The sequence below is a fragment of the Mus musculus genome, chromosome 13 (assembly GCF_000001635.26).
Source record: "Mus musculus strain C57BL/6J chromosome 13, GRCm38.p6 C57BL/6J".
NCBI lineage: Eukaryota > Metazoa > Chordata > Mammalia > Rodentia > Muridae > Mus > Mus musculus.
Window position 1 is genome coordinate 18,852,645 of NC_000079.6, and position 14,883 is coordinate 18,867,527.

The window sequence follows — 14,883 nt, forward strand, 5'->3', positions numbered from 1 at the left end:
TAATTGTAGGTGGACTGACACACTTCGGGTTGTTTCCCCTTTAGTTTATAATTGGCTCGTATTTACTACACATTGATATAAAACAAACTTTGTTTTCAAAACTCACATCCTTAGTAGCTAGAATATGAGGCATAGAATACGCATAGCTTGTGTACGTGTACACAAGGGAACTAGACTTCCCTGGCTGCTGGACTGTGCGAGAGTAGTGTCTCATGAGGAAGCTGCACATAGAAAAACTGAGCCTTCTCTCTGGCGTCGGTTCCCTGCCCGCCTGCCGTGTGTCCCACACACAGCTTTATTTCTCACACCATTTACTGTCACTGGCTCCTCTGGCCTTGGTTGAAAATTAACCCAGGTCTCCTATTCCTGTGAATAGAGTGGCTAATTCATGGTTGTTCAGCGTCAACCCTAGATCATATTTAAAATATAAATAAAAATTTATTTTTAAAATGAAGTATGGACTTTAATAAAGCATCCTGCTTAGAATCATAGTGAGAGTAAATGATGTCGTTCATATAACACCATCCGAGGAATATTTTCACACACCGTGAGCACTGATTAAATAGGACATAATGGGAAATGCTAGTGTCACATAAGAAAGTCAGCCTCAGCCTTATCTTCCACACTTTGCAAGCCAATGAAGAAATATGCTATTTCCTTTTTAAATGAATGGAGTGTCCTACACTTCCTCACCCCACCTAGGCCGAATGGGAAACAGTAGAAGTGCCCTCAAGATGATTATGGAGGAATTGCATGATGTTGATAAAGCAATTGAGTTTGCCAAGGAACAAGATGATGGAGAGCTCTGGGAAGATCTGATTCTATACTCCATCGACAAACCACGTAAGCAGAAAGGCTATTTAATTGTAAATCTTTTTGTCAGTATAGATTATAGCCGGTTATATGAGGACGAATATCTCAGGATACAGTGGGCCTAAATTATGACCAAGTGCGTTGGTCGAGGACTTTAATCTCTAGGACCCACATGGTGGAAGGAAATTACTCCCTTAGGTTGTCTCTAACCTCCACACACACTCTCCACATGTGGATCTCAATCTCTCTCTCTCTCTCTCTCTCTCTCTCTCTCTCATGCATACACATGCACACACACAAATTAATATGAGTGAATAAACAGATACATAAATGTAATGAAGTCTTAATAGTAAAGCCTCCACTGTAAATGCAGATGTGGCAGTAGTGAGGCTTTGAACTGCAGCAGTTTTCCTTTCCAGCCCCATCTCATCAGCACAGCACTGGGAGGTCATAAGTGTAGCTGCTCACTCAGCCATCAGAACTGGCTCTCCCCTCCCTGCATCTCTTCTCCTTACAGCTTTATTGTGATTTTGGTCATGGTGGCTACTCTTAAGTTAGGGGGTTCTATTCTCGTGTAATTAGCTTACATCTACAATCAAGCTTGAAGACTTTCTATCTTGAAACTACAAGATACCTAACAGGGTTCTAACTTGAGTTTTGTGACCATAGATAAGTTAAGACTCTCATGTCCTCTGTCTGTAAAAGGGAAGCACAGTATATACTCACCTTGCAAAATATTAGCGTGCCTAGTATCAGGATGCCCAGAGGCCCTCTCTGCTACCTGCTCTTGGACAGTAAAAACAGTTTGGAAGCGGCATGAACAATAGTGACCATTTAACTTTCCTAAGATGGTCTCAGTTTCTCCTTTTAGTCTTAGAGGAAGTTAGTTCTTATGAGTGTAATTTAAACTTAAAGAGGATTGGTTCTTGAGAGTTTATAAATTCACACTTTTTAACACATTTCTTAAAGGAATAGGTTCAGTTACTTATGATCTAAACTTAGATTGTGAACAAAGTGTATTCTAATAGTGCACATGTGTTATTTGGTCTTAACCTGGTGTTTTGTAGCATTTATCACTGGCTTGTTGAACAACATTGGCACACATGTGGACCCGATTCTACTTATCCACCGAATTAAGGAAGGAATGGAGATTCCCAATTTGAGAGATTCCTTGGTTAAAATTCTGCAAGATTATAACTTGCAGGTAAGTATTCTAACACACATGACCATCTGAGTGAGTGAGTGAGTGAGTGAGTGAGTGAGTGAGTGAGTGAGTTCATTTCTACATAAGTATTTGCAGGCCATTTGGATGCCTGTTACACTTTGCAGTTTGATATTTGGAAACCTGTTGAAATAGAAAACCTGAAAAACTTCTCCACTTCAGGAAGCTTTTTCACTATGTGTAAATAGATCACAGCACTGAAGAAGACATGAGAGTAAGTTACAAAGACTGTTTGAAGTGGCCACAAAAATTTTCTTAGAGAAAATAAATATTGTAACTAATTAGAGTACATCTTTAAGCACTCGGAATAATTTTGCAGCCATTGAAGGACTCTGTTGTCTGAAACACACTTAAGCACAGGATCTAATCAGCTTTTGTCTGATTGGTACAATAATGCTTCTTTATTAGCTCAAAATTTGTGATAAGAAAAAAAGAACCCATATTCTCATATAAATAGTTAATATGCTAGTTACTAAGTATTCTAACCTTTTTTCTTTAATAGAATTGAACAGTGACTATGTTTCAGAATCCTAGTTGCTTCACTAATACTTGAAACTATTTAAAATTCATTTGCATGCAGACTGTTCTTTCTGCGATCACTTGAAAGTGTTGCTGTAATAGATGAACTTGCTTTCCTAGAGACAATATACAGGTTGTAAGAAGAACATTATGATGTAGATAAATCAGATCAGATTGCTAGTCACTGTGAAGGGTGCAAGGTAAAGGACGGCCTGCTGAACTCAGGATGATGCACCAAGAATCAGCGAGACAACCTGCAGGACAGATAACATCCTCATAGCTGTAGTGAAGGTATTCAAAAGTGGGGTGGGGATAGAGGTGGTCAGAGTTGAGTTAGGTGAGAAATTGAGAAGCTTGGACCTGTGGAATTAACCAAACGGACTCTAAGAAATGGCTGGTGCAGACAAGGGGACTACAGAGGAGATGTCAGCATCCTCGTGGTCCTCGGGGAACTGTGGTGTGACTGCAAGGCACAGCGTGAAAGGAGAAGGTTTCTTTCTGTAGACTGGGGTAGACAGTCCAGAACCTTCACTTGGAAGCACTATGTAGGGGATGGGATTACCTAAGAAGTATGTGCCAGAGAACTGAGGCCTAATCTTAGGCTGGTAGTTATGCCAAAGCCTTTGGAGGGTTTCAGATAATCCTAGGGATATGATCTGAGGGAGAAAGAAAAAGGGAAAGAGAACAAGAATCTAAGAACTGGCCAATAGGGAGGAGCAGGGATCAGAGAAGTGCCTACTTTATGCCGTTCCCTAGGTATGCAGAACATCTCAGGCTTGGAAATCCGCTTTGGGGGAAATGGTGCCATAGCCAACCTTGTAATGCCCTTAATCCCCTGTGAGTGAGACTGACAGTGTCCTGTGCTTTGTGGGCCCTTTCTTACTGAGGGAGGTATATAGCAGAATATGCTTGAGACAGCAAGTCTAAACGTACGGCAGTGTCTGAGGCTAGGGTAGCATCTGTATATGATAGTAGGATGGTTAGACTGGTGCTTAGAGCCGGGCTTTTGGGGTGAAACCATGCTTGTGTTGCCAGTCCCTCCCTTCGACGCTGATGCCAGCAAAGGCAGCTGGCATGTCCCTCACTCTGCTCTTCTATGGGAGCTCACACGCCCTGCTGCAGTCTCACTATTCATTCACTTCTATGAACAAATTTGCATAGTGCTGAGCCAGCCGAAATACAAAGCATTAGATACAAAACAAATGTTTAACATAAAAATGGTCCTCTAAAATAGTACCAGTATCTTCTTAATTACAAATATATAGTGAGCTTTTCCTTAGTTCTGTAAATATGCAGTTGGGTGCTGATTTTAAGAGACCCAGAATTTGTTTACCAATGGGTTCAGAGAGCCATTGTTACTCATCAGCCACTGGGTAGAAAAACTACTACTCAGAGGAAAAGGGTGGGAGAGGGAAGGGCAGAGCCAGGGAAACCACACTAGTGCTGACCCGCTGCTCCCTCTCCCTCCCCCTACCCCCTCCCTCTCCATGCCCCACTCTCCCTGCCCCCCTCTCCTTCTCCCACTCCCCTCCCCCTGCCCCCTCTCCCTCTCCATTCTCCCTCCCCCCTCTCCCTCCCCCTCCCTCTCTCTTCCCCCTCTCCCTCTCCTTCTCCCTGTCCCTCTCCCTCTCCTTCCCTCCCTCCCACCATCTTCCTCCCCGTGTATGTTGACTGTTAATTTTTATTAGTAGCCATTTATTTATCTACTTGCCTAAGCAACCTTTTGGGGGATCATGTAAAAATATCCCAGGTCTCTGGAGCCTTTTGCTGTTCCCTGACAGACATACTTTTATTTCATTGTATGGGTCTTTGTTTGTTTCATAAAGCTATAATTTATGTTCTCATTAATAATAAGAGTTCAACCCCATAGATCCCCCAAGTTTGAGGGTGATATTACAGACCTATGAGTTTCCAAGGATGCTGTGTGTGATATAAAGCATGATATGAAGAGTCTTCACACAGAGGTCAGGTGTGCTGCTGTGTACTGTCTCAGTCTCCTTCTCAAACAGACTGTGCATTGAGGACCTAGAGTTCTTTAAGGCGTGAGAGATACTGCGGGTCAGCAGTTAACTGAGAGGAGAGTAGTTATGGGAAACTCCGGCAGCTTTTGCCATGTGACCTTTTCATACTTTATAACCTGACAGCTCTGAAAGGTAACAGAATTGAGCATGTTCACACCCTCAGATACTGAGGGTATTAGGGAAATGGAAATCAGTGCTTTGTCACTAACCACTTTGTTTTTGACAGACATTTTAGGTCCATAATGGGTCTAAAATTATCATTAGCCCCATTGCTCAGAGTAGAAGACTGAGACTTCAGAAGGTTAATGACATATTGGTATGGTACGATACTGAACTAGTTTTAAATTCAGGCCAGCAGAGGAAATGCCAGACCATTTTCATCCAGGACTGCATCAACTCTAAGACATAATCCCTCAAAGCTCGGCCAATGAGAACCACTTCCTGGCTTTTCCCTCATGACTACACCTCTGGAGAAAGACAGGCAGCCGGTTTGAACTTGTTCCTAAAGAGGCAGGAGGCACAGGGACCCAGCCCTGGACTGTACCTCTGAGTGCCTGTTGTAAGCAGAGGCCTGGCCCTGTGCATGTCAGCAAGTGATGTGGAATGAGTCCTCTTCCCCCATGGCACGCAGCCCTCTGCAGATCTGCAAAGGTATTTCCCTCTTCTCAGCCTTGCTGCTGTAGCTCCCCAGTAGTTTTCTACTTAGAATTGAAAACACAAATCAGTTTACAGAAATGGATGACTTTCTTGTTCATCGTTTTTTAGAGGAGGGACAAATTTCTTTTTCACTTTTAATTATCTAACCTTTCTGTATTTTTCCTAAGATGGATTTTAAACTCTCAAATTCCTAAAATAAGCTTTTAAGACCAAATGGATTTCTTTCTTTACATATTATTTCAGTTTGATCTTATCACGACATTTGAGTGATGCAGGTGGCTTGTACCAGCCAGCCATCGCTTCCTTGATTCATTTAGTTCTTAAATAGTTATCTTTCCCTTTATTTTTTCTGTCTGGGCTTAGTCACGTTTGGTAATAATAATCCAGCAAGAGTGAAGTGGCCATGGCCAGGCTGCAGTGAGGAGAGCCATGGGGCTCGGATGCTAGGCAGCTGGCAGCCAGTTGCATTCTAAGGACATGCAAAGTGAATAAGGCAAGGCCGGCAAGTTGAGAGTCTTTTCAAATAAAAGCTGTAGAAACTTGGCCATAGTTCTAGCACCGCCCCCACAGCAGCTGTCTCTGCAGAGCCATAATGATTTCTCTGATATGTGCCTCTTTATTGCTTTGTGAAATATATGTGGGGGCTAGAATTTTCCATTTACTTGGGATTATCATCCATGGTGATGTGCTATAGAGAAATCAGGTGGAAAATACAGAGCAAACCTAAGGTCTCTTGTCAGTTGTTGACGCCATAAGGATGTTCTTACTCATGGAATGTGGACCATTGATTGCAGTTGTGGCTTGCTTCTTTAAACAAAGGACAAAGGGAAAGTGCAGAGGAACAAGGGCGGTTGAAAGGACGAGGAAAAAGGTTGGTCCTTACGGGTAGATAATCTGGGGACAATAGAAGGGCCTTCCATAAGGAAGGATTTCTAAAAAGGTAATATTGTTCCTTCTGAGCAATGTCAATAAATATTTTTTGAGATAGAAATGGCATTATGAAGTTGAGGGAAGGCACTAGTTTATCTTGGAGAGAATTCTTACGTGAGAAGTGTTGCTAAGCCAGGTTGATAATCATGAGACTCTTATTGGCAGATGGTGAGATCTCATAGATACAGAGATGTCTCCGTTAGCCCATAAGTCAGACCCTTTAATGCACTCATCACTCTGAAAGGCCAGACCCCACAGCCTGCAAACTGTCTTTGGGAAGGTCAGCTATGGTGCTGTGATTTCACAGCTCTTAATTTGCATGTTCTGTCCTGGTACCTGGCTCCTCCGTGCTCCTCCATGGTGGACAGTCCACACTAAAATCACGTAGTGAAGAACTTCACCACCTCCCCAAAGGAAACGAAAGTCAGACATTTTCCTTTGTTTGGGAATTTTTCATGTTTCTCTCCATCCCCGTCCCATGCCTGGAAGTAAGCCACTCCTTCCCCTTGATCTTCCACACGTGTAGTCGCTGATAGAGTGACCTGACCCTTTCTCCTACTCTCCCGATCGATCATAGCTCCTTGGTTGCAGTGCCCTTTTCCTTAATGAAGCCCATCTCTGTGTCAGCTCCATACATGAACCAACCCTACCTCTTCTCTTTCTTATTTAACAGTTCAAACTGATTTCATTTCTGGAAGTGACATCAGAGGGAAAGCAGCACGGAAAAGAGAGCGCTCGCACAGCAGTATACTGTTGTCTAACACACTGGCTCCCTGCTTGCCTGAGACTTGCTGGAGCTGAGTCAGACTGTTGCCAAGGGACTCTTACCTTCTGATTGCTGCCATACTTGGTCATGACAGTGACATTTAGAATTTCTCTCTCTCTCTCCCTCTCTCTCTCTCTCTCTCTCTCTCTCTCTCTCTTTCTTTTTTTCTTTCTTTGGTGTAGACCCTTGGATTTTGATCAGGTTAGGCAAGAAGTATCATTGTCCCTTTCCTTCTTATAGGTTCTTGACAACTGTCAGTGTTCCTAGCCAATTCTGTCTGTGAGCAGGCAGGTTGTACCTGCTTAGAAAGTGCTTTGTCCTTGGCTTTCTGTTTTCTTTGCAGCCTGTGGCCTGTGTTTGTTCCACAGGCTGTACCCTTGATCTGTCACTGCCCAGGCGGTGTGCCCTGGAGAGTGTCACAGTGCTTCCAGAGCCCACACCAGAGGAGCTAGAACTGAGCCGATTAGTTGGATGCTGGAGGACAGCAGCTTCATGAACTTACTGACCTATTTTCTGAAAGCTTGTCAGCATCAATATTTTGTAGATAACTTTCTTGCTGTATTCTTTTTCTTCTTCTTTCTGTATGCTGTAGTGACTTCTGATAAAAACCATAACTTTTTTAAATTTGGTTTTGTTGTTATTTTCTCTTTTTCTATTATTCTCTCTCTCTATTTTTTTTTTTAACAATCCAGTCTTTATCCCCCTCCTGGTCTGCCCTCTAACTGTTTTTCATCTCATACCTCCTCCCCACCCCACCTCTGTCTCCAAGAGGATGTCCCCACCTCACCCCACCAGACCCCTCCCCATGCCCTGGGGCCTCAAGTCTCCTGAGGGTTAGGTGCATCTTCTCTGACTGAGGCCAGACCAGGCAGTCCTCTGCTGTATGACTGCCCTCCAAGAGGCCCAACAAGCAGCTGAAAGATACTTACACCCAGCCAGTGGACAGAAGCTGGTGACCCCTGTGGTTGAATTAGGGAAAAGCTGAAAGAAGGAGACCCCATAGGAAGACCAGCAGTCTCAACTAACCTAGACGCCCGAGATCTCTCAGACACTGAGCCACCAACCAGGCAGCATACACCAGCTGAAAACAAAAGTAATGTTACATTTTTAGGAGAATCTGACAGGACAGTTAGACTTAAGCACATCTGTAAAGCTAGCATTTGCCAGTGTTGGGCCAGGAGGATCCCTATAGAGTTAAGACACATTTTTATTTCCTTTTTATTTTTTTTACTAGATATTTACTTTATTTCCATTTCAAATGTTGTCCCCTTTCCTGGTTTCCTCTCTGAAAACCCCCCTATCTCCTCCCTCCTCCCCCTGCTCTCCAACTCACCCACACATGCTTCCTGGCCCTGGCATTCCACTACACTGGGGCATAGAGCCTTCACAGAACCAAGGGCCTCTCCTCCCATTGATGACCAACAAGGCCACATATGCTACATATGCGGCTGGAGCCATGGGTTCCTCCATGTGTACTCTTTGGTTGGTGGTTTAGTCCCTGGGAACTCCAGGGGTACTGGTTAGTTCATAGTGTTGTTACTCCTATGGGACTGCAAACCCCTTCAGCTCCTTGGGTCCATTCTCTGGCTTCTTCATTGGGGACCCTGTTCTCAGTCCAGTGGTAGGCTGCGAGGATCCACCTCTATTTGTCAGGTACTGGTGGAGCCTCTCTGGAGACAGATATAACAGGCTGTCAGGAAGCATTTGTTGGCATCCACAATAGTTAGTGTCTGGTTTTGGTGATTTTTTATGGGATGGTTCCCCAGGTAGGGCAGTCTCTGGGTGATCATTCCTTCAGTCTCTGCTCCACACTTTGTCTCGGTAACTCCTCCCATGAGTATTTTGTTCCCCCTTCTAAGAAGGATGGAAGTATTCACACTTCGGTCTTCCTTCTTGAGCTTCATGTGGTATGTGAATTGTATCTTGGGTATTCCGAGCTTCTGGGCTATTATCCACTTATCAGTGAGTGCATACCATGTGTGTTCTTTTGTGATTGGGTTACCTCACTCAGGATGATATTTTCTAGTTCCATCCATTTGCCTAAGAATTTCATGAATTCATTGTTTTTAATAGCTAAGTAGTACTCCATTGTGTAAATGTACCACATTTTCATAAAAAGGATGAAAATGGAGGCAAGCCCCTCCACAAGTAGTATCAAAGTAGACGTAAGAAGATTAAAATCACTAAGCCTTGCATCTTACAGAGACTGAAAGCCACGGGTGCTTTTGGGTCCCACATTTGGGTCCCAAATGTGTCCTGTCATGTAACTGAGGAGGGCTGCAGCTAGCTGTCGTCATCCAGGGCTTTGCAGGGGAATTCAGGTCCTTGTGTGTGGTTGCTGTGGGGAGCCATGCTTGCTTGCACCCACTCCCATACCCAGTGGTGTCAGTTTACACTGTGGAAGAAAATTGCATATCTAGGTTTTGAACTGAGTGGCATGAGTATGAAGAAAACCAAGGTGGTATCAGAGCTCATACACTGACCTACAGGCACAGGCAGCCACAGGCTTCTCTGCACATCTCTCATCTTTACCTACTGTCTTGCTCATTATGGACCCAGCCTTGTCAGAGAGTAGATGGGTTTATTGAATGACTAGATGGCATAGAAATGACAAGTCTTCCATTCTGTGCAAAGATCTGAAGGTTGGACTCTGAGCCATTCAAAAACCAAAGTGCCAGCAAATCACCATGGCCCTCTATGGCAACCACATGCAGAGTACAGAAGCCTGCGAGAGAGCAGTAGGATTGTAGTCTTTACAGGACTTTGGAATTTGTGTTTGATTTTACCAATGCCACAGTGTACTCATAAAAACAAATAAATTGTGAAGAACAATGCCTGGCTTACTTGACAGTGTTTGATGGGCAAAAGAGCCAATAAATGTCTCTGCCATTGTCTGATTCCTCAGGTAGACGCACACACACTTGAGTTACTAAATGGTCTTTCTTTGTTTAACATGTACATTAGATTCTGCTTCGAGAAGGCTGCAAGAAAATCCTCGTAGCTGACTCATTGTCGTTGCTGAAAAAAATGCACCGAACCCAAATGAAAGGCGTTCTGGTTGATGGTGGGTAAATCTGGAAGGACACTCAGCCCTGAACCATGCTTTCCAGAGAGGCCAGGCAAATGGCAATGTGCTTAACCTGGGATGTGTGTGTTTTCTTACAGAAGAGAATATCTGTGAATCATGCCTTTCTCCCATCCTCCCAACAGGTGAGATGCTTAGAAGGGAAATCATTTCCCAAACACATGTTCATGAGGAGTGGAATTAAGATTTTGAAATTAGCTAATCACTGCCTGAAAATTATAGAACTTCACAGTTGAAGGATGTCAGCCCCTTCCTTCCCTTCTCTTGTGAATGCTGCTGCTTCTGAAGGAGTAGTGCATCAGCATCTGCAGGGTTCTTCAAACGCTGCCATGGCCTGAGAGCCAGCACTCCCAACAAGGCGATGCTAATGGATCCGGTTAGGGGCTGTTCTTTTAGAATCTTCGAAAGTAAAGCAAAGCCAGATGAAAGCCCAACCATCAGTCCTCCTATTTCTGTTCTGGGGGGACTTCATCTTCATTGTACTTCTGGGCACCTAGACTATCTTCATGGAAACTACTCAGCATCAAACTGACTGACTCACTAAAGGATAGAAGCTTCTGTCTCTTTTTCTCCGTAGATTGTCGTAATAATAAAATGGTCTGTATCAAAAGATCATTCAGACATGAGAAAAGCAAGCTCATAATTTGAAAGTCAGGGTACTTTAAAATGCAGATTCATCATGAGAAAGCTTAAAGGTGTCGCTGCTCACAGGTACTAGTTTTAGGCACTGTGTGTTCCATAGCTCATAGAGCATGGGAGGTCATTTCACACAAGCGCTCTTCCGGAGGGAGCAGGTTCGAGTTTTCAAAGCGTCTGTAAACCACAGCGCTTTAGGTGGCCTTTCCATGAAAGGGGTGGCAGATTGTAAAGTTCGATCCTCAGCTTCCCCTGTGGTGGGCAGTAGGTCTTAGCAGAGCTCATCTGGCCAGCCACACAGCAGAGCAGATGAGAGGACCTGACTAAACAGAAGTGTCCTAAGTGCAGAGAGCCTGGGGTCCTAACCGAGTTCTGCCTCTGGCCTCAGCGAGAGATCTTGGCAGTTTCAGTCTGTGGTAGTTGGAATCATGCTCAGGACACATACAGGGACACACATATTCTACTTTTTCAAATAAACATCACATTTGCTGTGAAATTGTGCTGCATTAGTTATCTTGGTAAGTGATGCTGAGGCCAGGAAAGTAGCCTGTCAATTGTACTTCATAGGCAGGTGGTTCTACACCCGCTCTGTGCTTAGGCTCCTCCCCACTCCAGGGCCTGTTGTAAAGAAGCCCTGTCAAATGGAGCCTGTTGCTAGGAAATTCTCTCAGGCTGGTTTAACCTTTCCTGATCTGCCTGGTGCACTGAGTTCTGCTCCTTCTGTCACTGCCCCTTGCAGATGCAGCGAAGCCCTTCAGCGTGGTGGTCTTCCACTGCCGGCACATGTTCCACAAGGAGTGCCTGCCTATGCCGAGCATGGTAAGTTGTCAGCCATCCGCTGCCAAATGAAAAAGGAAGATGGAATCACAGCAACCACAATTACAACCCACCATCCTATCTCTTAATTCTTTTACACAAGACACTTGCTCCTCTTCATCTTGCCTAGTTCCTGGGTTCTGCATCCATGGATTGACGCTACCTTGTTCTGCATCCATGCAACCTCGCATCAGCAGTCCTAAGGAAAAGCTGCCCTGTCTTAAACATGTACACTTTTCCTTTTTTTTTATTTATTCCCTAAACAAAAGTGAAACTGTTTATAAGCATTACATTGTATTTGGTATTGTAAGTAACCGAAGATGTTTTAAACATATGGGTAATATCCAAAAGCTGTCTGCCTTTGTATGTAAAGGTGTTCTAGTTTGCTCGTTCTGTTCATTTCGAAAAACACTAACAAAAACCCAACTTTGGCATAAAAGGGTTGGGGGTTTGTTTGTTGTTTTGGGGGTTTTCTTTCCATTTATTTATTTATTTATTTAGTTAGTTAGTTAGTTATTGCCTCCAAGTCCATCATGGAGGGAAGCCAGGGCAGGAATATAGAGACAAGAACTGAAGTAGAGACCACAGAAGAACATGGATACATTCTTGTTCCGAACCTAGGGCCATCTGCCGACTGGTGGTACTAACTGCAGGCCTTAACAATCCCACATCAATTATTAAGAAAATGCCCCAACAGATGCGCCCATGGACTGGGCCAGTGTAGTAGAGGCAATTCCTCACCTGAGCTTCCCTCATCTCTGAGGGCTGTAACTCGTGTCAAGTTGAGGGGAAAGACTTAAAAACTAACCAGAACAGAAGGAATTGCGTATCTGTGGGTTCTGGTATCTGAATGGGGTATAGGAGTCCTCTCAGAAATATTCAAGGAGCTAAAGGGATCTGCAACCCTGTAGGTGCAACAACATTATGAACTAACCAGTACCCCGGAGCTCTTGACTCTAGCTGCATATGTATCAAAAGATGGCCTAGTCGGCCATCACTGGAAAGAGAGGCCCATTGGACACGCAAACTGTATATGCCCCAGTACAGGGGAACGCCAGGGCCAAAAAGTGGGAGTGGGTGGGTAGGGGAGTGGGGGGGGGAGGGTATGGGGGACTTCTGGGATAGCATTGGAAATATAATTGAGGAAAATACGTAATAAAAAAATTAAATAAAAAAAAGACACACAAACTAAATAAAGCATAGAAAACAAACTAAAAAAAAAAAAGGAGTCCTCTCAGAAGCCAGCTTTCTTTTTTTTTTTATCACATAAGTATATTGTTTACTTTTCAAATGTGACAGATGCAGTGTACTATAGTTCACATAAAAGCATACCCACTTGTGTGAACTCATGCTATTGGCTTGATGACGCCTGAGCAGTGGGCTGTGTGTTAGAAAACACTTGGAAATCAGTGGAGGGTTTTTGGCCTGCCTTGTGTGGCATGATTCTGTTATCCTGGCCAGACAAAGCTGGCTCTACTGTGATGCCCCCCACTGCACCCCTTTTTTGCATTTGTGTGTACATGTGCATGTGTTTGTACATACATGTAGAGGCCAGATGACTACCTCAGATGTCCTTTCCCTGGAGATGTCCATTTGCAAGAGGGTCTGCTCTCTGGGACCGAGGACTCAGCATGTAGTCTAGGCTGGCTGACCAGAGCCCAAGGATCCATGACTACATGGGACAGCACTGAGGTTACAAGCATGTGCCACCACATGTATTTTTGTTTGGTTTGGTTTTGGTTTTTTGGCCTTTAGACCATGGGTTCTGGGGCTTGAACTCAGGCCCTCATGTTTGTACTTCACTAACTGAGCGGTCTAACCGCCTCGCTTGTGTCCTTTGAGCTGCAGAGTCATAGAAGCATGTGTCCTGTCTGAGCTAAAGCATCCTCTACGGAGCCGGGAACGATGCTCCATCACTTCAGAGCCCTCGGCTCCCTGGATGATGACAGAATCACATTTCTGAATGTAAAGGTAGACATTTTTTAACCCATGTTTTTAAACTGTTTGCAGAATGCTCCTGCACAATACTGCAACATCTGTAGTGCTAAGAACCGTGGGCCTGGAAGTGCCATCCTGGAGATGAAGAAGTAGGCCTGCCTGCCTGCCCACCCTTTGCCACTCTCCACTGAGTGACTGCTGGACCACAGCAGCTGTGTCAACGCCAGTGCTGTTGAGTGACGTGTTCAGGGCTCCTCGGAGCTCCCCGTCAGTTGTTTTCTCCAGACCTTCCTTCCAGAAGCTGCTCCTTGTCACCGATGGAGAAGTCGAAGCTCTTCCCATGCCATGAAATATTGCATTGCTAATCAGTATTTCATGATTTGTTTATTTGGCTTATTTAGTTAGCAAAAGAGTTCAAAGTGACTTCGTTATACCCTAGTTACACCCACCAGGCATGAACTGCACTACTGAGAACACTGCCAGCTACAGTCGGCCAAAAGTTCTGCTGGTAACAGTTCTGGCATGCCTGGCTACACTGTTTGTCATCAGCTGTGGGTAGCCTCCTAAAGCGCATTTAGAGGTAAAAATTAAAATTAAAGGTAAAATGCTGAGAACTGACACTCCTTCAGTGACATGTGGGAAGACCATTAGCTGGGGTACTATAGCCTTATGTTTGCTACCTACGCGCTGACTAGCTCAGTTATCTGCCCCATCAGGTCATCAATATTTGTTGAATGAATAAATGTTGCCCTTCTCATTGTGAATCCTTTATTGTGTTGCAAGCAGACAAGTGCTCTTTAAGGAATAGAGGTGAGTTTTGGCACTGACAAGCTGTGGTTGATAAGTAGGAGGAAGCCAGGGACCCTGTCAGAGTTAAGTGAGACTCTCCAAAGAAGGGCCAAGGATAGATTTAAGGTGTATCTCACTGCCTGGAAGGGTTGGCAGGAGTGTGCCTCACTGCCTTGACTTTTTGTTGTTCTTAATGTTTCCAGTTTGATGTCAAGGTTCGGCTTGGTAAGTTTTGTCACTTCCCTTGCTATTCGGAGCAGGTGCACGGCCAGAAAAACTAAATGGAACTCCTGAAGGGGAGGATGGGTGGTGCCAGGTCCACCACAGTTTACTTCCGAGGCAAATTCCATCAATTCCTAAACCACATTTGGACAATAACCCCTAAGTACAGAAAAGGAGGGAGTAAGCTTGCTTCATTCTTAATAACTGAGCCAGGATGCAGATAGCAAAGGGTGTTCATTCCCTTTTCAAGAATCGATTAAGATCTCCAGGACGAGATGGTGGTGCAAGCAAAGAGCACCACCCTGCCTCCCTGGGTAATGCTTTCTTTTTTAAAAAACTGGTGGATAATTGTACTAAAGGGTAATTAATCCTTTCCATTATTTCTCACTTTATAAACATTTAAATACAACAAAATATTCAAAATGCTAGTTACCCAGCCTCTCTAATGTGTGACCAGCCCATGAAAAAC

General features: G+C 44.2%; 1 protein-coding gene across 2 annotated transcripts in view; it reads left to right on the plus strand.

The window, feature by feature from the left end:
• Vps41 (VPS41 HOPS complex subunit) overlaps positions 1-14,167 on the plus strand; it is a 149,520-nt gene extending 135,353 nt beyond the window's left edge. For both annotated transcript variants that reach the window (NM_172120.4, XM_006516641.3), the window contains 6 exons: positions 703-843; positions 1,881-2,017; positions 9,893-9,992; positions 10,094-10,138; positions 11,389-11,468; positions 13,476-14,167. In NM_172120.4, the coding sequence (NP_742118.3) occupies positions 703-843; positions 1,881-2,017; positions 9,893-9,992; positions 10,094-10,138; positions 11,389-11,468; positions 13,476-13,556 (584 nt within the window). In that variant the 3' untranslated portion in view covers positions 13,557-14,167. The remainder of the gene's footprint in view (positions 1-702; positions 844-1,880; positions 2,018-9,892; positions 9,993-10,093; positions 10,139-11,388; positions 11,469-13,475) is intronic.
• The last annotated feature ends 716 nt before the right edge of the window (positions 14,168-14,883 follow it).